This window comes from Anabrus simplex, chromosome 7, assembly GCF_040414725.1.
Source record: "Anabrus simplex isolate iqAnaSimp1 chromosome 7, ASM4041472v1, whole genome shotgun sequence".
NCBI classification, from domain to species: Eukaryota; Metazoa; Arthropoda; class Insecta; order Orthoptera; family Tettigoniidae; genus Anabrus; species Anabrus simplex.
The window spans coordinates 166,862,800-166,886,826 of record NC_090271.1 but is presented as its reverse complement, the minus strand read 5'-3'; the positions used below and the strand labels follow the sequence as shown (position 1 = coordinate 166,886,826).

At 39.3% G+C, this 24,027-nt stretch overlaps 1 protein-coding gene across 1 annotated transcript in view; it reads right to left on the bottom strand.

Moving 5' to 3' along the window:
* Cdc23 (cell division cycle protein 23) overlaps window positions 1-24,027 on the bottom strand; it is a 291,636-nt gene that overhangs the window by 213,641 nt on the left and 53,968 nt on the right. The window contains exon 4 of the mRNA XM_067151429.2: window positions 5,829-6,006. Within this exon, the coding sequence (XP_067007530.2) occupies window positions 5,829-6,006 (178 nt within the window). The remainder of the gene's footprint in view (window positions 1-5,828; window positions 6,007-24,027) is intronic.

Below are 24,027 nucleotides of genomic sequence, written 5' to 3'. Positions count from 1 at the left end.
AGTGTTTAATTTTCTAATTTCCATTTTTCCTTGTACAGTATATACTGTTTAATTTGTATTTTAGTGTTCTGCTTGAATATTGTGTACGTAAATAGATACTGGTACTGACGAATATTTCTTCAATTGTGCAAGTATATGCTTAATTAGTGAAAATAACATTGTGACATTTGTAAAGACATCTACTGCCAGTGTAATTATGACAGGTGTATTTCAGAATGAGTGAAAACATTCTTATCCATAAAAACAACATTTTAGACATGATATTTCTGGGTGCATATTTCAGATTTCCGACTGGTTTCTCATGTGCCGTGAAGTTTTATCCTGGCCCTAATTACAATACCGACCGATACACTCAACTGGTGAAAGTATCCTTGGATTAGTTACTTTTAAACACCTGTACTACCACTGTAACCATGTTATCTGTATTTCGTATTGACCGAAAAAATCTTAACCGAAACACAGCCTTTAAACGTGATTATTGGGTGCAAATTTCAGTGTTCCGACTGTTCGTTCACGTTCCGTGCAGCTTTATGCTGGCCATGGCCATAACTACACACAGCACGTTCGATACAGGCATATTCCCGCTGGCGCGGAGCATGTAATGTTGCCTCTCGAAGTTCTCTCTACTGTGCAGTTACAGTCTCGTGTCCCATGTACCCACTGCACACAGCCAAGGCCAACTAGTCTATCTAGTGCGGCCTTCAACACAGCACATTCGGTACAGGCACATTCCAGCAGATGCGGAGCATGTCATGTTGCTTCTCGAAGCTCTCTCTCTCTCTCTCTCTCTCTCTCTACTAAGCAGTTACAGTCCCGTGTCACGTGTGGCAGCACTCTGTACCAAAACACTCCACTTCAAGCTCCTAATGTTGCGGAACTACTAAATGTTCCGGTCTGTCCAACCCTAGTATGATGGAATTCAATCCAAAATAAGAACAAGTGTAGGACCCACAAGAAGCTTCCATGTGTGCTAGATGACCGGAGGATTGAGAAAAGGACGAAGGGAAAGGTTTTCAATTTGGTTGTGAGGCCAGCCATGATTAATGGTAGTTAAACATGAAGAAAGTCCATGAGAATTATGATGATGATGCTTGTTGTCTAAAGGTGTTTAAAGGGGCCCAACATCTAAGGTCATCGGCTCCTAATGGTATGAGATAGACGACATGATATAATAATTAAAATTTTAAAATGTATCCACTGACTAGAATTTAAAATAAATGAAGATGAACAATGACTGTGAGTTTAAAATGATCAGTGAATCTAATTCGCAATGCCTTATTTTCGGTAAAATGATAGATAATGGATTATGGTAGAGTAAGACATTGCCTTAAAATGCAATAATATATCTTGCATATTAATATTTTTAAAAACGCATTAATATACAAACACAAACTAAAACAGAGTCAAATTAATAAAACGTAGTGAACAATAATACAAAACAGTATGTTTATTGCGATAAAACAAACCACTATCCCTCATAAAATGGATGACGAGTTCTGCTGACTGCTCGTCATCTCGCAGGATGAGGGAGATGGTGCTCGGGAGTTTCAGACTACTACACAGATCGACCAGGTACATGTACATGTACTCCGTCAGGATGTGTACCACGGTCAGATGATTGCCTCAAGTACACACCGAAGGGGGTTCTCCTTTCAGTAAATAGGAGTGCGTGGTTGATCCGAAGAAGATATAATACTACTGCTTCCCTCCAAGAAGCCTGAAGGGAAGTCGCCCATACCTTTGTTGTACCTTTTATCGCTCTCACCTTATTTGGAAGTGAAGTGGCCTGCCACAGCAAAGTCCATGAGAAAAGCTAAATGTGGTGGAAATGACAATGTTCAGGTAGATGTTAGGAAAGACAAGCCTAGACAGAATATGAACGAGATGATTGTATGCGTTATAGAAGTATCAAGAAAGATACAAGAGAAAAGACTGCTATGGTTTGGACATATCGTGAAATAAGAGGACTGTGTGGGTGGTGGGATGACAAGCAAGAGGGAGGCCAAAGAAGAGATGGAAGGACTGTGCAGCAGAGGACATGAGGGAGAAGGCACTTTGTGAGGTGGATGCACTCAATATGAAGAAATGGAAGAGTGAAGTCAGGAACAGTTACCCCTAAATAAGAACAGGGAAAAGCTGAGGAGGAAGAAGATGTTTGGTAAATTTCCAACTTCTTTGATATCACTTAAGAAAAGACTAGGTAAACTAATAGGGAACCTGGCACCTGGGCAAAAGCCCTAAATACAGATCAGTGGTGGGTGACTGACTGTTGTGATATCAATATTTGTCCTTAGTCCTTTTTGTTTCCTTTTTTTTCTTAGGTTATGATAATATTGTGCCCGTTCGCATCTCGTAGACCAGTTACAAAATGGCGGCGTAGGAAGGTATGGCCCATGCGATCTACTAAGGCAATGAACTTCTTATTAATACAGCGTATAGGAGGCTATGTACGTCACGGAACGGACTTGATTTGGAAGACACTGCAGAACAGTAGAGACTCATTTTGAATTGTTTTAAAAAAAATATAGCAGCGGAAGGATTGTTTAAGAATATACTCAAAAAATTGCATCCGGAGAAGTAAGACGCAGATACGAGCGAAGCTACACATTTGAAGAATATTCTAAACTACTAAGGAGGGTATTAACTATTTACAAACGGCGATAGCATACGATTAAGTAATTCACCGGTGTATGCTAAGAAAAGAGGCGAAAAATTATATAAATAAATAATTTGTGGTGAGATACGACTGACTTGGATTCGTGAGCAGCCACTCTACGATTGAAGGAAAAGGAACTCACCATTTTACAATATTGATTATTTCATACGAGAAGATAGTTACTACTGTGGCAGTAAACTTAATAACTATTTACGGAGAAATTTTTCCAACCAAAGAAAACTTCGTCGTTTACTATAAATAATAGAAATATGGAATATATCATGACTGATTGCTCCGGAAAAGGAATTTTCTTCGTTGTCTACAGATTCGAAATGATGACTGTCTGCTAAATCAACATGATGGACTGAACTGGGGATATGTACCATCGAGCCAGAGGACCAGCTGATGATGATTGGACCGGCCAACCAGTGGACATGATGACGTGGATGAGCACCGGCCAGCCAAAAGACCGGACGATAACGAGTGAACCGGCGAGCCATGTGACCAGCTGATGACCAGAAACATGCAATCCAACCAGAGATCCAGATCCGATCGGAGGGTCTAACTGCAACCGAGGGATGAAGCAACAACCAGACCAAACGTAGCAACTGACGTGCTAAGTCCATACATTTCATTAGTAGAGTAGTTTCTTGTAATCTGCACCCTCAAACTAACTCGGCATGTGCTGAATATTTGGTGATATTTATGAATTAATTAAGAACGCGTGTGTAATATAAAGTGAAGTGTGAGATATTTAAGGCTATAAGATAAGATGGAAGTGTAGAATTAGAATGCTATTATGACATATACAGGCTACCGCACTTGCATACATACAGTGGAAACTAGTTTGGATAAAAGAAAGAAGTGTTACTTGTGAAGACCTAGTAGCAATGAGTCTATTTAACTAGTGAAATTTCGATTAATCTCGCTTACCTGTACATAGATTACGTCACGAAATTACCTGCGCGATACGATGAATGTTGTCAAGTTAAGTATTCCTTTCTTCATAGAAAGAGGGCATTGAACTCGTACTACTGTTTTTAAGATAAAGGTTATTAACTGCGTATTTTACAAGGCAATTCTAGAATGTTTAGCATATAGTTTTGGGTGTAATGGCTATATGCATACGGCAATATGTATGCCGATGTTATGTTAATGTATGTTGGAATCGCGTTGAAATGTGATTATTTATTGGAGTATATTGATGAATAGTGAAGCATAGAGGTTTGTATATGTTCTACGGAAAGAGTAAGAATTGCCATTCGATGAGGAAACGTGTGTTAGAATTACAAGGTGAGTTTCTGTGCCATATTGGAGAGAATATGTCAAAGTGTGAACATCGCGCAGATGACCATTTTAAGGTAAGATTGACATGTATTATGGTAGAATTGTGTATCGTGACAGTTGTATTTATGTCTGACATTGGTGAATAACGGGTACTGAGTATAAGAGAGTGCTTTAATATACGGTTCAATAGCTTCACGACTAGTATACATCGGATATTCTTTAGTGCGGTGACGTTACAGTATAATACGTAATAATTTCATTCTATACTATCCATACGAGTTGAGTAGCTCGTATACATATGTGATATTGAGAAAGAGCAGATTGCTATAGCACATTGAGCCGTTAATAGAGGAGTGTGTGGATTGGAAACTACTTGAATAGATAGATATATATTTTTTTTTTTTCATGCAGTAGTGATTTCAATTGGAGTATTTTAAATATGAAGAATATTATAATGGTTAGTTAGGAGCCATATGTCGTAGGCTTTAGGGAGGTATTGTCTTAGCCCGTAAGTTGTTACTTGTGCATACCCGAAATATGTGACCAAATAATCAGAGTTCAGATCTATGAGTGATTATAATTTATGAATGGAAAAGTTGGTGAACACTTTTACGATTTAATTCTCATGCAAGAGTTTGTTTGGGAAATACTTACGTGAAGATATGAGCAGATTTACATTTACAATCTAACTTTTCCCCATGTAATTTTATTACGTTTCAAGTTAACAAACCATTCATTTTATCTCAGCGAGATGACTTAAATGTTGTGAGAATAATTTAAATAATTAACGTGACAGTATTCATAACGTGTATTTTTTACTGATACCGTGATTGCTCAGTGATCTCTTGAATATATTTGGAGAAAATGAAATACTTTTCGGAACATGGCTACGAATATTGAGATATATATTAATATGAATTTGAACATTAATTAAGAAAGAATGAAAATATTTTAAGCCTTAATTATTTTATTTTATTTGAGCCAGCGCTGACTCTAATCCTTCATGTTTAAATATTACTCAAATAATACTACCCAGATTTCACTTTATCTTACATTGAACATTATTTATTAAATAAATAATCTTATATTTTTCTTTTAGTAAGTGACTGTGTCTTAATTTCTGTTTGGGTAACGGCTAGTTTGTAAGTTAGTTAATAAGTTTTGTAGATATAAGCGATTGATTTGTTCTACAAGCGGAAAGAGATTCCTTTGAAGTTATCGGCCACAGGTTCGTACTTGTGCGTGTAGGTACTCCCGTGATGCGTATCCCAGCGGACTGATTTCCATCCGAAACCACGTAAAATAACTATATATAAAATCACAGATTTTATGAGCGGAAAAAGGATACCCTGAGAAGAAATCAAGAGCTACCGGGATAACTTGGCACTGACCGCTACATGAGCGGGTGCAATATTAATGCTATCTACTCAACATCCTCTGAATTATTATAGGTTTTAAGAGAAGCAAGGATGTCAGAATTTTTCTTTGTTGTCAGAAACCAATGACTGGAGATGTCACACTGAAACACCTTCAAATATCATCAGCCTCAGCCATCTTGGTAAAAGAAAGACTGGTTAACTGACAGTGTCCCTGCATTCCAAACAGGGGACCAATGCTTTACAAAAAGTCTAATAAACTGACAATCAGGCTTAGTGCAAAAAATTTCAGTATTCAGTCCAAGGAATGCTGACACCCTGAATCGCCTCAGCCTATTATCTGAAATGGACACTTCACCAACTTGCTAGCACCTTCCGTAGACAAATTAATAAAATGAATCTAGTGCTACTATAATTAGAATGTTCAAAGTGACACTGTTCCATATTGTTATACTCCTGATAGATTTGTTAACAAGAACAATACAGATATTTTTAAAAAAATACTGGACCTCTTCTGTTGTGGAATGCAATGGCTGTTTGAGCCAATATGTAATTGCTCTTCTCAAAGCCATTCTGACGCAGCATCCAATAAATCTCTAGAGCTTCATCATTCAACTGCTGATCTAGATAAGTGTGGCCCAGGAAGAAGTGTTTCATCCAATGGTCTGGCAACATCAAGGAGCTTAGCTGTAACAAATATGGCAAATTTTAGTCAAATATTATCTGAAGTCGAAGATTTTAAAATGATGCTTGTAGTTTTATGTGACTGTTCATACCCAGATCATAACTATGAGAGCTCTAGTTTTATGAGGAATCCAACCACAGGAAAATATTTCATTTCAAAAAACCCCTGCATGCACTGATTGTGACACAAACTGCAGAAAGAAGAAGAAGAAAAGCTAACTCATGGCACACAGAGCCCCTTACAGGCCAATCATTGCTGACCAGCCAGATAGTCTGTTAATATTACTGAGTCGTATGGTTAACATGATTTACTCCCCAGCCATGCTGCTCTCATAACCATGTCTGACAGTCCAGGATTACTATCCTTGTCTTTCCCTACATCGTAGGGCTGGTGGGCTATCACACCCATCCTCACTGCTTTTTTTCTTTCTTTTTTTTTTTTTTTTTTGCTAGTTGCTTTACGTCGCACCAACACAGAAGATAGGTCTTATGGCGACGATGGGACAGGAAAGGGCTAGGAGTGGGAAGGAAGCGGCCGTGGCCTTAATTAAGGTACAGCCCCAGCACTTGCCTGGTGTGAAAATGGGAAACCACGGAAAACCATTTTCAGGGCTGCCGATAGTGGGATTCGAACCTACTATCTCCCGAATACTGGATACTGACCGCACTTAAGCGACTGCAGCTATCGAGCTCAGTCATCCTCACTGTAACCAACTATGATTTACAGTGAGTGAGGTTAGTTCACATAGTTCCTCTCTACTTACTATGATGGACCAAAATATGAATTTCTTTTTCCGGTAATGAAAAGCTACTTGAAACCGATCAATTGTCCCAATCAAACGTTCATGATTTCTAATTATTTAATAAAGACCAATAATAAAGCTGTGACAATTTAACATTCCTTCAACTAATATTAGTAGTCAGAGGTCTCAAGAGGATCAGAATTCAGCTCTGAAAAGGAGTTCTAGCTTTTGTTTGCCGCACATACATGTAAACTACCAATACTGATCCAGTCGTATTTAAGCACTCGTGAAAAGTGCCTCAGTCCACATCTCAAGTCACGCAGTCCATCAAGACAGCTTAAACTCAAGCTATATAACAAATTACTGTATTTCTCCGAATCCAAGACAATGAATTTTTTCTCAGATTTTCATGTGAAAAATCAAGGGTCGTCTTGCATTTGCGATGTAACAGTAATAAATACTACCGGCAGCTACCACAGTAACCACAATGCTTCCCTCCACCGCCCACGTACGCATAAAACTCAACCTTCTTCGTCCACGGCTTTATTAAGGTGGGGCCACACAGAACACTACGTACACGATGCACGCTATGAACGCAATGGTCGCTATGCGAACAGAAAAATAACTTCCTTTGTTGACAATGTGAATGGCCACACAGAGTTTCATGCACTGCGTTCGTTCTCTTCACTATGTTAGCAGCGTCGCCAAACATGTCCTCGGACACTCCCAGCACTAAAAGCCGTGCATTAAATACCCACTTCCTTTTACGCTTACATACGGAAAGTAACAACAATAGCTCATCGTCGGAGTCATCACTGCTCACCCATGGCACACTATCTGCCAACATCTCGGCCCAGACTGATGTGTCTCATACAAAATATAGCTTTCTGTGTGGCCACATGGGGTAGCGACTGTAGCATTCAACCTGTATGCAGCATTCATAGTGAACATAGCGTAGCATTCTCTATGGCCTCAGCTTTAATCTATATATCACTAGCTGCAGCTGTCAATTGTACAGTGCCTCTGCGCGACGTCACTGGTTTTCGTAAAATAGTGAAGACAGAATGACATTCTACTAGCCTCTACAAAAGGCGTTTCTCAAACCCGCAAAATGGCATCAAAATATTAGGCCTACTCTTTTGAGCTAATTGCAAGATTGAACATAATATATCATACTTCCCAGCTGCATAGGAAATGTCGTTCTAATTGGAATAGCAAGGATGCGAGTCTTAGAATTCTTAGAAAGGCCACGGTTACTCAGTGACAGAGTTATAACGTATCTACTGTGCCTGATGCTTAGTAAAAGCAACAGTTTTATACACAACAGGAATATTTTTGCAATGGATCACCGTATTGTAGAGATATGTAGAGCAGACTTTCAATAGTCCTCGTCAATATTATGATGCCAATTTTAAGTTAATAATTATTAAACACGCGGAAATGAAGAATAATTGTGCAGCTGCAAGAAAATACGGCATAATTAAAGCCAATGATCGGTGTTAGCATGAAGCCAAAGATAGCTTAATAAATGTATTCAGTGGCACGCAACAAGGTCGCTATACAGAAGTCGAAGATGAAATTGTAAGATGTGTGCAAAAAAAAAACGCACGGGAGGAATGGCTACATCACAGCGCACAAAACTCATTCACCTTCTACGTCCTCATCGATAATATACTGTACATCGCTAGCCGCTGAAGCCGGAAAGTGAGATGTGCGTCCAGCGGTGGCCAGTTGTACCTGACACTTAGTAAGAGTTTTATAGACGGCAGGAATTCTTCTGTGATGGATCGTTGTATTGTAGAGACTTGTGGAACAAGTATTGCCAGCAAATTTTCAAGGAATTCTCTTTGATATTATGATGCAAATTTTAAATTGAAAATCTAACTTCTGAGAACAGGATCCTGCTGTATGTTATATGGCTGATTCCAGAGAATTGTCAACCCAAGAAGGAAAATAGTAAAGTTTCAAATAAAACTCAACAATTGGCTTTTATGATAGAAAAAAACATTAAATTTCATTAATTTTATGGTATGTATTCATTTATTGATGTCTTTCAATTTTTAATTCTGTGGTTAAATGAACCTTTTATGTGCAGGTTAAATTAATTTGATATATCTCAATGCTTTAGGAATTACTGTTTATTATGATGAAAAGGTATTAAAATAATTATTGTAAATGTTAATTTTGATACTCTTTCTCTTCATAGTAAAGTACTTATTTAGGTTATTAACAGTTTATATAAGGTATAATAAGGCGACAAATTTATTGCTGCAGGCCGTGTAAACACGCGACGAAAAAGGTATAAAAGTTTCTGTAGACGAAAAGTGGATGGCTTAATTTAAATAAAATTTGGTATGCAAAGCCAATACTGTACACTCTTTCAAACTGCTATATCATTCGTTTAAAATTTCAAATGGATTCATACGAAACTGACAGTAAAATACGTCGCGTGTTTACGATGTTCTCGCGAGTGCGTGGCCGGGGAGTTCCCTGTCGCATGGAGCCATGTGTACAGGAATGCTGGAGACGAAATTGAGTAGTACCAGTGGCAAAGTGATGATGAAAATCACGTATCCCGAATTCAAGAATGTGGCACACTTCAAGAGTGTTTTAATAAACTAATAAAATCGTGTCCCTTGTTTATGAAACACAAAGCAAAATGATTGAAGTGCAGAAAAAACAAACGACTGAAAATTCAATGGTTTTGCAAGTGGATTTTGCGGAGAATTTCACTATTCTTCCACAAGATGAAATTCAGAGTTGTTACTGGCATTACCGACAAATTACGATATTTACTCCTGTTGCGCGATTTGTGCGAAGAAATCATGCTTCATATGCGATTATGTCTGACCATATGGAGCATGACAAATATGCCACGCACTCATTTTTAAGCAGAGTATTAAGAGACATCAAGAAATCAAGGAAAAACAACCAGAAATCACAAGCGTGATTTTCTGGACGGGGCGGCGAACCAGTTCAAGCAAAGGTTCATGTTCACAACGCTAACGATTTTTAAGGAAAGTTTTGGAATGAATGTAACTTGGATTTTTTTTTTTTGGCGTCTGGTCACAGGAAAGATGACCTTACAAGTAACTAATCTCATTTTGTTCCATACTGAAGATACAATAAGTAAAACTCTTTCAAGATAAAAATTATTGTGTCCACCGATTCAATACAAATATATATTTTTAGTGATTAAATTCTACATGAATTATTGAATAGGTGGACACAATTTTAATCTTGAAAGAGTTTTACTTAAAGGTGACCTTGACGGTGTTGGCGGAACACTAAAACTTAATTTGACTGTTGCTCTATGTGCAAACAGAGACCATGTAAACGTCCACGATGTCGTGAAAGTAGCAAAAAGAAATTCAGCAAACTAAAGTTCCTTCTGAAGATGTTGAAAGGAGTAAACCCCTTCTGAAAAGCCACTTCGCCTATAACTGTGCAGTACCAGGAACACATGATTTTCACTATGTGCAGTCATTAAAAAAATAGATAGTTCAGGCAAGAAAATATTATTATTCAGAAACAACTGCCACGCACTCTCTACATCCAGACTACAAGATCGAAGCAGATGACAAAAATCCACCCCATGATATGACTTTTGAAGTAGAAGAGACTACGTCCTTGGAAAATACAGCGGAAAGAAAAATTCAAAGTACCATAGCTGAAAGTGATGATGTTTATTTTGTAACCAATTTTTGCAAGTGCAACGACGAAGCTAAACTTGGTTTGTAAACCACCGACGAAAGACGAGAAAATTACCAGTGCCTTGTTTTACTCGTGGAAAATGGTATTTTGATGAGTCTATACCAGAAGCAGAATGAACATACAGTAAATTGTCTTTTCATTTTATATTTTTTTCCTGATCAAGCATTCATTCTAACTGTAGGCTACATACCGGTAAGCGCTGAATGACCGGATATTTTTAAATATTTTAGTTCATTTTACATTCACTGTTATTAGTGTTAAATAAATGCATGACAATTCATAAAAACAGTTTGGTAGGCCACATGTCCGTACCAGTAGTTATATATCTTCTTCTTATTATTATTTATTGGGAGGAAGGAAGCTTGTAGTTTTACGTAACCACCAATCACACTATCATAAGCGATGGAACATCATATTTTACGTGAAATCCAAACCACCGGACGTGACTTTCATGTCAAAAATCACAGATGCATTAATCGGGACTCGAACCCAGTCCGGCTTGATGGTTGCAAGCAGTTTAACCTCTGCGCCATCTCACCCCTTATTTATTATTATTTGCTGCGATATTAAATATACATTTTATCATTCAGTGATTGTGTTTGATGCAAAGTTAAAGATTTATTACCCCCTCATGCCATTTCGCCATAGCGCAGATTTGCAAGTGTAATCCCAGATTCTAGAGCTTTGCATGAACTGTCAGATTCCTGGTATTTATAAGCTAACTTGTGCTCAATGTAAAAAAACTTACGTAGGACAATCTGGAAGGAACTTCTTAATTAGATATGAAGAACACGTCAATGCTGAAAAATACAAAAGATTCTCTGCCATGGGATCCCATATGAAAGAGTCCAACCACAAATTCAACAATATCAAACAGGACCTTCAAATTATCTGTATGATAAATAAAGGAAACCTAATGAACAACCTTGAAAACATCCACATCATTCTTGATAAATTAGAAAACGGTGAAGAGAATCTTAACGAAAACAACGAGCAAAAAAACAACTTATACAAGAACATTAGTAAATACTTGGAATGGGTAGACATAAAACAGACAAGACGGACAAGAGATCAGACTGTGTCACATCGTTACTTCACCAGGTCGCGCTCAAAGACAAACCCTCTAGACAGCACAGAATAAACATCTTTTCCAAACAAGAACGAGAGGCAAGATGTCCTGTTCTGATGACCTCCATTTTTTAACAAAGGAATCTCCAAAGAGCTTTTATTATATGTGCTTATTGTCCTAATGTTTTTTTCTTCTCAAGTCTTTCTTTAGACAGCTTTAGAGGACCACTAAGTGGTCGAAACATGTCCTGTAAGTGCTAATTTATATTCAATTATGCCTGAGGCAATAATAAAGTATCGATTAGGTGGTTATTTTACTAACTTCTTGATTATATTCATCGATACGGTCATGAAATGGACAACTTGTAATGGCATGTCAAGTCTAATCCGAAACCAAAAACCAAACCCCAAACCCCATGGCACTACAGCCCTTCCAGGGCCTTGGCATACGAAGCGACCGCTGCTCAGCCCAAAGGCCTGCAGATTATGAGGTGTCATGTGGTGAGCACGACGAATTCTCTCGGCCATTATTCTTGGCTTTCTAGACCGGGGCCGCTATCTCACCGTCAGATAGCTCCTCAATTCTAATCACGTAGGCTGAGTGGACCTCGAACCCGCCCTCAGGTCCAGGTAAAAATCCCTGACCTGGTCGGGAATAGAACCCGGAGCCTCCGGGTAAGAGGCAGGCACGCTACCCCTACACTACAGGGTCGGCTCTATTGTCTAATACATTACATAATATTAAGCTTCATATTGCCTGTTATTTCAGAACTTTCGCATTCGTATTGCCCAATAATTCCAATTGGAATCACTTTTCCATTTTCCTTATTTTTCCAAAAAATGCAAGGATTTTGACACACAAACTTTATTCATACCTACTTAAAGGGGAATTTCAAGAAAATTTTTTTTTCCTCGGTCAAATAAATTTGGGCTGGAGAGGATTAAAACTCCATCCCATGTAAACACCGATCGCTACGTTTAAAAGTTTATAAAATCGTCTACATCAGGTTTATAACAATGAAACTTGTGGGGATTATTAAGCATCATCTAGACGTTATTAGACATAAATCTCAATTTGTTTAGGTGGTAAGTTTCATATATATGTTAAAAAGAAATGTACAAATGTAAACATGCGATGCCATTGACCATAGAAACATCTTTAAACCATCTAATGATGCAACACCACAGCCTCCAGCAACCATTTAACCCAGTTATGAACAGTGTGTGAACAGACATGAAGTTCTGAGTATGTGCAAAGAGTGCAAGCGTGTAATAAGATTGGGAATGTCAACTGAACAATACCAATGTGCTACACGGAGGTGGCATCTATATACATATACAAAATAAGAGTTTTGTCTGTACATTGCTCAGAATTTGAAAAGAATGGTATTTCTGTATCGGTCATGTCCACAGTAACAAGGAAATGCACTTTTTTTCTTTTCGGCAATTTCTGTCTGTCTGTACACACTGGAAGAATACCACGAGAAGACAGCTGAAGAGAATTTAATTTAGAATTATGTATACAATGTAGAATTCCGTAGTGAAGCACGGGTACATCAGCTAGTTGTAGGATAAAAGTGAAGTATGTAAAAAAAAATCAACAGTTCCTGTAATATAATGCAGGTGGTACTAACATCAGTTGTGGTGCTATTAGTGATCAGGGGCATTGAATTAAACCCTGGTGGACTGTCTTGGGAGGACATCGAGAAGTTCAAGGAGAACATGAAGGATGTATGCCAGGTGGGTGAGACCAAGGCATTATTAATGGATTAGAATAAGGAAATTATGGATATGAAAACCTACTTAAAAACTGAATTAAATTAAATGAAGTAAATAACCAACTTCTGGGCTTGTAAGTAAGGGTAAGGAAGCTTGAATTAAAGGAATAGACATGAGATAGAGAAGGTAGGAGGAGAAATATAATCACACTGTCAAACCGGCACCACCCTCTAGGTCCCCGGTACAACCTAGGGATGATGGGTTTATAACCTTACCCACCAGAGTGAGAGGAGAAGAGAGAGGGAAAAAGAGCGAGAGAGAGAGAAAATTTTTTTTTTTTTTTTTTTTGCAAGTAGCTTTACGTCGCACCGACACAGATAGGTCTTATGGCGACGATGGGATAGGAAAGGCCTAGGAGTTGGAAGGAAGCGGCCGTGGCCTTAATTAAGGTACAGCCCCAGCATTTGCCTGGTGTGAAAATGGGAAACCACGGAAAACCATTTTCAGGGCTGCCGATAGTGGGAGAAAAAAGAGCGAGAGAGAGAGACAGAGAGAGACCCTGGTGAGAAGGTTGCTAGCGTGTCCGCCCCAAAATAGAAGTTTAAGCGAACACGAGGGAGAACAATGGGCACAAGTAAAACAACCAAACAAAGGTCCAAGCACAATAAAATAACATGAAACCTTAGAAATTACCCAAAGGATAAAGTTAGCACACTTACTGAAAGCAGTGGAGGAAGACGACTTAAGGCCGTGGAAGCAAATACTCAAGAAAATTGGTGACAGTGCTCCACCGAACGTGGCGAATGAAAACCAACACTTTAATGGAATCAAAAGAACTTTAACTGAAAAGTAAATTGGAGGTAACAAATTAAATCTTTAAGCTGAGAAAACCTAGGTTTATTATAAGAGGAAAAACCATAATCAGTAAATAAATCCAACGTAAAGCTGAAAAGGGTGAAATGTAAATAACAGTTAAAGATAATAAAATTAATCAGAAAATACCTGGTATAGTTTGGAAATAATTAACACATTAGTAATCAACAATTAAGAAAAGTAGATATTCTTTAACAAATAATAAATTATTATTATTATTATTATGAAAACAACAAAATAAGAAAAGAAAGGGTTGACCTCCATACCTTAATGTTTGGTTAAAATAAAATGTGATTTGAAAACAACAGCAAACAAGTCGACCTCCTTACATTTTGATCACGGATAATTAATTAATTAAAAATACCATACTCAGTTAACAAGGTTTTCAGTTAAATTAATGGTCAACGCGGCCGCTTCTCATGATTACCATAATTAATTTGTTCAATTTCCACCGAGGACAGTTTCCAAGATATATAGAAATTTTACATAGAAATTACACAACCACCCGGACCATGAAAAGGGTAAAACAACATTAAAGTGTGGCCAAAATTAATTAATGAACTTTTAAAAACAGCAAACGATACACACAACACAAAAATATATAATTCAAGATCCACACAGGATCCATGCGCCTGACAACAACATCAAAATCCCGACAACAATTACCCACACAAAACCGTTGCCAAGGTAACAACCAAACAAAAGCAACGCCTCCAAAAAAGCAAGGAGGAAAACAGGCTAGAGAAAATAATTCACAGAAAACCCCGGGGGGGGGGGGGAAGAAAACATACCCAACAAAGGGGAAAACAAATCACAGGAATGCAAACAGAAACCCCGAGGAAAGCTAAACCCGCTATCTTGGAGACTGTACCTTGGTTCACAAGGAAAGTTACAAGTTAAGGTGCAAAAAAACTTTTATTTTAATTTTAAATTAAATATCCCAATTCAGTTCACTGTGGACCTTCCACGTTAGTGTGATTAGTTGCCGAAACTGATTTTCAGACTTTCATAACCGCACATGCCAATAAGTACCAATTTAACGACGAAGTTCAAATCGTTATTATTATTATTATTATTATTATTATTATTATTATAATATTTCCTGAAATCGTCGAAAATACCAAAATCCTCTTCTGGACGGGGCTTAAGATGTTTCAAACGCTGGTACATACCTTTGGTGGTGAAGAAGTTTTGAGAAATCCAAACCTGGCCATTGTTGATGAAGGAAGCCACCACGAGGCCAGTAAACAAGACCTTGTTAGCAAGAATCCAGGAGAAATATAGTTGCAAAAATATAATCCAAGCAAATGGTAGGAGGTCTCCAACTAGTCCAACAGGGGTATAACCCTGTTAATCAGGTATTTACGGTGGTTTTAAGATAATCCACCACTGCATGGCGTAACACACACACACACTCCCGTCCATGATGGCTGCCAGAAGCGAACTAACTCTCGCGTCAGGAAGCGAGGTGGAGGCAAGTCTCCTTGGTAGCAGGCGGACGCATGCGCAGTTATGCGCAGCCATACACGAAGTCAGAACGATGGCGCGCTGCGTACAGTAACTTAAAAAGGTATATTGGCGAAAAGCCGATTGACACAAATTTCCCATGGTACAAGACCAGTCCAAAAAGGTTATAAAGGGAGGCTCACACTACTTAATACTGTCTCAACTGGACTGGAATATTCTAATAAGGAGAAGTTAAACAATACACTAGACAAAATAACTTTGTGAAAGTTGACTGTAGCACGAGTGACACTGATAAACATTTCAGAATTGGGAAGAACACTGGAAGAATACCAGTAAAAGATTCTATGGTGTTGAGCATAGTAAAGACCCGGAAAATCTTGGAAAATGTGCGTTACATGAAATTAACTAAACTATGGATCAAGAAAGAATTGGATCACGAAGAAATGAAAAACATAAGAATGGAACATTTTCACTTAAGGAAAGCGTGGCCTGGACTCAGTTCCACACCTCTCCGTAGTGCTCATATGGAGTGAGGACATGTGACGTCGCTCATGGTGATTCACCCATCGAATGGAGACATTAAGAAGGTTATATTTCTTTGACTTCATAACAACTTCCTACTAAAGTCGGATAAATGCTTGCCAGCTACTACACTCACACTGTCTTGGAAATAATAAAATAACAAATTAAATTTGCAACAGTAAATTTAATAATTAAACTACCTATCCAACACCACCCCCGCATGCATGCCATCTACAAGTGATATCCAGTTTTCCAATTTATTTTATATCTTAACAAAATTGGTGGCATTGATTACGTAGATAAACTTTACTTTATTAACTGTAATACCATTTTAAAACACAAGAGATTCTCTCGCATTTTTTCAGGGAATGGGGCCACACTAAATGCCATCCGAACATCATCATTTCTGATGTGGTCCAGTCAGCGAAGCATCTCCATGACATGCAACTGTTGTTCATGACTCCTTGTGACTGTCCAACACTCAGTTCCATACAGCGCCACTGGTCTGATGATCGTTCTATAGCTTTTGGATTTACCGGGCAAGTTGGCCGTTCGGTTAGAGGCACACGGCTGTGAGCTTGCATCCGGGAGATAGTGGATTCAAATCCCACTGTCAGCAGCCCTGAAGATGGTTTTCCGTAGTTTCCCCATTCTCACACCAAGCAAATGCTGGGGCTGTACCTTAATTAAGGCCACGAGCACTTCCTTCAAACTCCTAGGCCTTTCCTATCCCATCGTCGCCATAAGACCTATCTGTGTCGGTGCAATATAAAGCCACTAGCAAAGATTTTGGATTTCACACACATTGGCACCCTCCAATCAAAAAGAAATCCTGTGACTTGGTGCCACTTCATCCAGGCTGCGCTGATTCTGCTTTGAATATCTGGGAGCAAGCCACCACCGGTTGGATATATTATCCCAAGTATAAATTGAGGTGTGTTGAGAATCTCAATGCCATTGATGTTAATTCATCTATCATTTTGTAAACGTGGAAGATTGGAGGAGAATTCACAGCAGAAACAATCCACCACATCATACAAGAAATCTGGAAAACTGAAGAGTCCCAAAATACTGGAAATGTGCTCTCATGCACCCACTTCATAAGAAAGGTAACCAGACAGTCATGAAAAAGTACAGAGGGGTCTCTCTATTCCAATCACACATACACGATACTCTCCAAAGTCCTGCTGAACAGAGTTGAAGAGCAAACAGACCACCTCGTTGGTGAATACCAAGCTGGCTTTAGAAATGGGAGGTTAGGTGCAGAATAGATATTCAACCTCAGAAGCAATCTGAAAACAAGAGCTTTGAGAAGCCAGAACACTATGATAATATTTGTTGACTTCAGGAAGGCAAACTACTCACGTGATACACTAACTTTATTCAACGCCCTAGACACCATCTTATTCGTCGTGCTGAACACGCAACACCTCATAATCTACAGGCCTTTGCACTGAGCAGCGGTTGCTTGGTAGGCCATGACCCTTCAGGGCTGTTGCGCCATAGGTTTTGGTTTTAGACACCATCTTGAAAATAAGTTCTTCACAGAAATCTCTGGTCCCTCTGAAGTGAAGACAGAAATCGGACAAGAAGATAGCCTATCACAGATCCTCTTCAACATCATTCTGGAGAAAATCATGAGAACCTGGGAGAAAGGTTTTTAAGTGGGATGAAAAAGGGAATACACCTTGGGAGGAAAGGACAGAACCTGGAAGTTACATCTTTAGCTTTTGTTGATGATCTTATCATCCTGGTCAATATCCGAAAACATAGCTGAAAAATGCTGGATGGTCTTCATGATATCGTTGAGAAAACCAGTCTTAAATTCTTCTATGAGAAGACAGAGTCCATGGAATACAGACACCAAGGAGGAAGAGACATGGAAGTAAAAGGTAGGACCATCAAAAGAACAGAGAAGTTCAAATATCTGGGGGAATGGATAAAACCAATTGGGCTGGATAAAGAGGTAAATAAGGCACGGGCTAGAAAAATGGAACTAGTCTACAGACTAACTCATAACAGTTCCAAGCGAGCAATACCTACGAGGCTAAATTCGGGTAGTACAACACAGTAGTAAAACCAGAAGGTCTGTGTATGGGTCAGAGTGGTTAACACTGAATAAGAAAGGGGAACTGCAGGAGATCCAGCAGGGGGGGGGGGGGGGGGAGGGTAAGAGGAATGGAAAATCTTGAAGAAAATTCTAGGACCATAGAAAGACACTGATGGGATAACAAAGAAAAGAAAAATATCACTGTCTCAATGCAGAAAGGAGGGTTGAAATTCTATGGACATCTAGCGAGAATGGAGGAGAAGCGATTGATAAAGAAGATCTTTAGGTATATTGTAGAACTAAAAGCTACATAGAAATGGGTGGAAGAGGTCAAGAAAGATGCTGAGAAAATTGGATTTGCAGCAGAGATCAACAACAGAAAGGGGTTCAGAAGCAGAATTGATAGCATCAAAACATTTGCAGAGAAACCCCCAAAATGTAGACCCAAATTTATAATATCTGAGGAACAGAGAAAAATAAGAAGTGAAAGAATGAAGAGGTTCTGAAGAAGAAGAAGAAAAATAGGAGACTGACCAAGTTTTACACGGTCCATAATTGACCAAATATAACAGATATCTATTTCCATAGGGAACCTGAAATATTTGTCCCGCATAAGTAAATTTATAATAGCAATAAAATTGGTCTGTTATTGGACATTATAAATTTTTCAGCTAACTCATTCCTGTTGCCAGTGTTTCACCCCAGTGTGCCAATTTGGGCTCATCAATTGGTAACTAGCACACTTAACAAGACGCATTGGCTAGTGCATACTGTGGAGGCCACTGCGTACGCTACTTAGAGCCCCAACAGTGCCAATGCATTATGAGAGACTTTGTCTCATTTTCAAAATTTGATGCTTGCTAGGTCACCAGATGTTACAGAAATCGACTCCCATAGGGAACCTTGAAAAAGTCTAATAGTGCATTGGCACTGCCAGTGGCTCAAGTAGCCTATGCAGTGGCCTCCACACTGGATAAAATGGCGGTTAGAGTAGACACGCGCAAATTTAGTGCTGCTGCAGTTTGTGTTGTTTGTGTGGTAATAATCAGAGCTGTTGTGCTTTACAGTTCTCTGTATGGTTCTATTCGAGTTAAGGAATCAGTGTGTGTATGTGGAAAAGTGAGTTCTCCTTTTACATGGCTACTAGCAGAGAAAAACTACTACATTCCGGCATTCTCTCTGACTGGATGTGCCATTTTCGAGACATATAGGCACATCCCTACTCTCTCTGAGCTGAATGAGCCTAGGCCTGGTCGCTCAGCGATTAGGGGTTTGCTTTGTCTCCTACTACTGGTGGGAGATATCCATTTAAAACCCGGTCCCACCACTCGTGAATTGAAGACAGATCTAAACATCTACTGTACTGTCAGAACGTGCAAAGTCTAAATAATAAGCTGTCTGACTGTGAACTATCCCTGCCAGACTTAAGAGAAGTTGACATGATCGGACATGGCTCTCGTGTGCTAGTGACAGTGAACTAGCACTCAGCGCTAATTACAGCATATTTTGCCGAGATCACGCTACTCTGGGTGGTGGAGTAATGCTAGCAGTGAACAGTGTGTTACCGTGTGAATGAAGGACAGATCTCGAACAGAACTGTCAGTTAGTGTGGGTGGAGCTACTCTTTCCTCGATGCCCTGTACTTGTGGGATGTTACTATAGACCACCAAACAGCCGATTCTGTGACCTTGAACAGTGAATGGACTCAGTCGTTGCAGCTCTCCCTCACGGTGAAGTAATTTTAATGGGTGACTTTAACTTGTCTATAAAGTGGTCTTCTCCAACTACTGGACTGTCAGCTAACAACTGTGACACATATTTTATAGACAGTTTTATTAATGCCCTCTCGGACTGAAACAGTTTAATATGTACATAACCCGTAGACCCAACACCCTGGAACTCATGCTCTCATTCTTACAACTTAAAACAATAAACCCAGGCAAAAACCTTTTCCTCTGCGACCACCAGTCTCTCGATGCTACATTCCTCTTACCCCACACCTCCTCAAAGCCTCACAGCAGGATATCCTCCCGCCCTACCTACATCTGGCGCCGTACCGACTAGCCTGCAATGTGTTGTGCCCTGGAATGCCTTCCCTGGAGCCTTCTCGAAATAGCTGATATCAAATCGGCTCTTGACCTGCTGTACGACTCGCTGCAAGCTGCAATTAAAGAGTTCATACCTGCACAACGGGCTACTACCAGCAAATATCAACAATGGTTATCACAAGAGACCAGACTGATACCATTTAATAAGAAGAAAGCTTGGCGCCTGTGGAAAGACTTCCCTAACCCACACACTCACAATACCTTAGTTAAAATCCACCGCCACGTGAGGTTTATAGTCAGAAAATACTACGCAACTCACGTAGACACTGTCACTGAAAACGTCCGCAGCAATCCCAAACGCTACTGGAGTCTCATCAACACAAGGATAAGGACGGAGCGGATTCCTGTCAGTGTGAAATACGACAATGCAACAGCAGACGGCGCCAATCGCAATGAACTGTTCAACAGGTATTTCTTCTCCAACTTCTCCCCTCCTTTACAAAAGCGACTGCTCCCTCCCGTAGGTACAGTTTCAAACAGAACCCTATCAAGCATAACTGCCACACCAAGTGAAGTTCATAACTTTCTTCAAACTCTTCGTACCAACAAAGCTACCGGTCCCGACACTATAGGTCCTCGTTTTCTAAAAAATACTACCAGCACCCTTTGTTTTGCCGTGGGCTATTTCCCTACTACCTGGAAACAGGCAAATATTTTTCCACTTCTCAAATCAGGCAACAAATGTAATGTTTCATCTTACCGACCAATTTCTATTCTCCCCACACTATCCTTTATCTCTGAAAAAATTATGCACCAGTGTCTCCTCACATTCACCTTGCCCTATATCCCAACAAGTCAGCATGGTTTTCAACCAGGTGGCTCTAGTCTAACAAACCTGGCCATTCTGCATAGCTTTCCATTATATGTCATTGCAGCTGAATCACAGCTGAATATCTGCGACGTAGGCATTTCGAAAGCTTTCGATTCTGTAGACCATACTCTGCTCCTCCATAAACTCTCTGAACGATATAATATACATGGCAGTCTTCTCACCCTTCTTGCTAGCTTTCTACATAACTGCTGGCAGAGTGTGGTAATATCAGGCCCTTCATCCTCATGGTCACCAGTCACCTCTGGTGTCCCAAAAGGCAGTGCTCTTGGCCTCTTGCTGTTTTCCTTGTTTATGGATGATCTGTCATCCAAACTCAACGAAACAGAAAATACCCTACGTTTTGCTGACAACTGCAAGAAATTTAGGGAGATCAGGAATCCAGCAGATGCAGCTCTGCTACAGTCCTCACTCAACGCTCTCTCGAACTGGTGTTGTACTCAGAAACTTATCCCCAATCCACAAAAATGCAGCCACATGACCATAACACAACGTAAATCTCCTCTATCGACATCATATTACCTAATCAACAAGCCCATTACTGTAGTTATGCAACAGCGTGACTACGGTGTAATATTCAATACAAAATTACATTTTAAGAACCACATAGAAACATATACAACCAAGGCTATAAAATTATTAGACATTCTCTACTGCTTCTCAAAAATTTCTGATCCCACTGCTCTTTGTCACAATCATTCAACCTCTCTTGAACTACTGCTCTCCGATTTAGACAACAGCTTTTCCCTCCAATATTAATCAGTTAGACAGAGCAATATCCTTCTTTGCTGATTTTGTTAGGAACAGAAACCCCAAGCTCAGAAATCTGTCTACGCAGCAGGTATTAAGGGCAATAAATGTGTCACTGCTGCACATCAGGCGACAGGTAGCTGACCTAAGTTTCCTCCACGGGATCTTAAATGGGCATTAACGCTCGGAACATCTTGTCTCACTCTTCTCTCTCTGTGTTCCTTCCCGCTTCACCTGAAGCAAAGACCTTTTCCACGTTCCCCAAACTCAGCACTCAATAGTTCAACTATCCTTCCTAATCAGTCTCCCAACTCTCTTTAACAATATTAATAAGAGACAAGAGCTTGGTATAGCATCAAGTAAAAGTATATTCGGGAAGGGTGTAAACAGTCTCCTAAGAACAAGTTGACTGTGAAGAGGTTATACTGCCATTTTGACCCACGACGACTTGGCTATGAACATGGACATTCTCATGGTTTTCGATTCGGATAGTCGTTATTAGTAGGCCGTGTACGTGATATTGTTATCTTTGGGTATGTTTGTTATATTTTATCATGAAAGTTTACATTTGTTAATTAGTCTGTTGACAGTGCAAGTGAAATTTGCTCAGTGTAGCTGTATCTTGTGCTTCGTGAATAAATAAAATAAGTATGCACTAGCCATGCGTCTTGGTAGGTGTGCTAGTTACCAAGTGATGAGCCCAAATTGGCACACTGGGGCGAAACGTTGGCAACAAGAACTAGTTAGCTGGAAAATTTATGATATCCAATAATGGACCAGGCCAAATTCGGTGTTATGTATTGTCAAACCTCACGCTTGTTGGCATAGCAACAGGACTATTGTCGCGGCCACCAAATTAGGAGGGTCAGAGAAATTACGCTGTTACCAAGGTTATGTAGCAACTGGTGAATAAATGTCTAAGTGAACACATAATTTCGGAGTGCGAGGCAAGTTGTTCTCTCTCAAGATCCTCAGGTTACTTCATATAATGCTTCAAAACAAATTATACCAAAAGCTTCAGTAAAGACTGCTAATTTCAATAGTATAATTATTTTCCATGTAAACCACTTTAAATAATTATTAAAAATAAAATCTTGAACGAGTAAATTTAAACTCGCAGAATCATGTATTGAAAATTTCAGTAAGCGGCCAAATTTTTATTTCTTCAGCCAATAAAATTTTGTCTGCAGGAAAAATGTAAACAATCGCCTGACTTATATTTTTTATCTGAAACATATTTCTGTGAGTCTTGTAATTTTCCTGGAAAATGGCCTGGAAAGTGATCATGTAAATGTCGCTAGCTGAGGCAGTTTTGGGCGAACGCGCCAGCACAGGCTGCAGCACGCCGTAAATACTTTCAGATTACATATTAATCTGTATCAGTATTATTACATTATAACTTTAAATATTTGAATACGGAATATTGTACTTAGTAATATAGAAAAAAGAACTACTTTAAAGAATAGGTTTACATTAATGTACAATGAATTAAGAATCAGTTTCTAGCTTCAAGGCAGTCTAAGATTTCTTAGTCACCGTCATCACTCATCTCACTATCTGTCGAGTCGTCATTTACACTGAGGATGAATGGCTCCATTCCTTCGTCCCTTACTATTTCCTTGGCCCAATCGTCTGTTTGAAGATTTTCCGTGCAATTGACGCACTTTTCCCAATCTGCAGCAGTCACACGGTCGATGGCTTCTGACGTGAGTTTTTCTACGTCCTTTATTTTGAATGTCTTGTTCCTCTTTGCCACATCTCTCTTGATTTGAGCCCAAATCAATTCACATTCACTATACATCTTTAACTGCACCATCGGTGCGAGCTCAACAGCTCCATGACTTACTCGGGTAAGGTGGCATGGAGCGGATGGGCTTCAACTAGACAGCACTGCACAATCAGCGTTGCCAATCCATGCTCACAGGTAAGCAACTCTCGACCATCTGTCGCTTCGCCGTTCCCATATCTGACGACAGCGCAGTTTTCCTCACCCGCCTAATTTGGTGGCCGCGACAATAATAGCATTGCAGGTTAAATATTTTTAATATGATTTAATATTTCACTGCAAATTAAAAACTATTTTTGTTGTATGATTAAATTATCTTCTTCCCATGAAGGGTTGAAGCAAGTTGCATCAACAGCTTACATACATTATACTAACTGTTTTCTGTTGTGAATGAA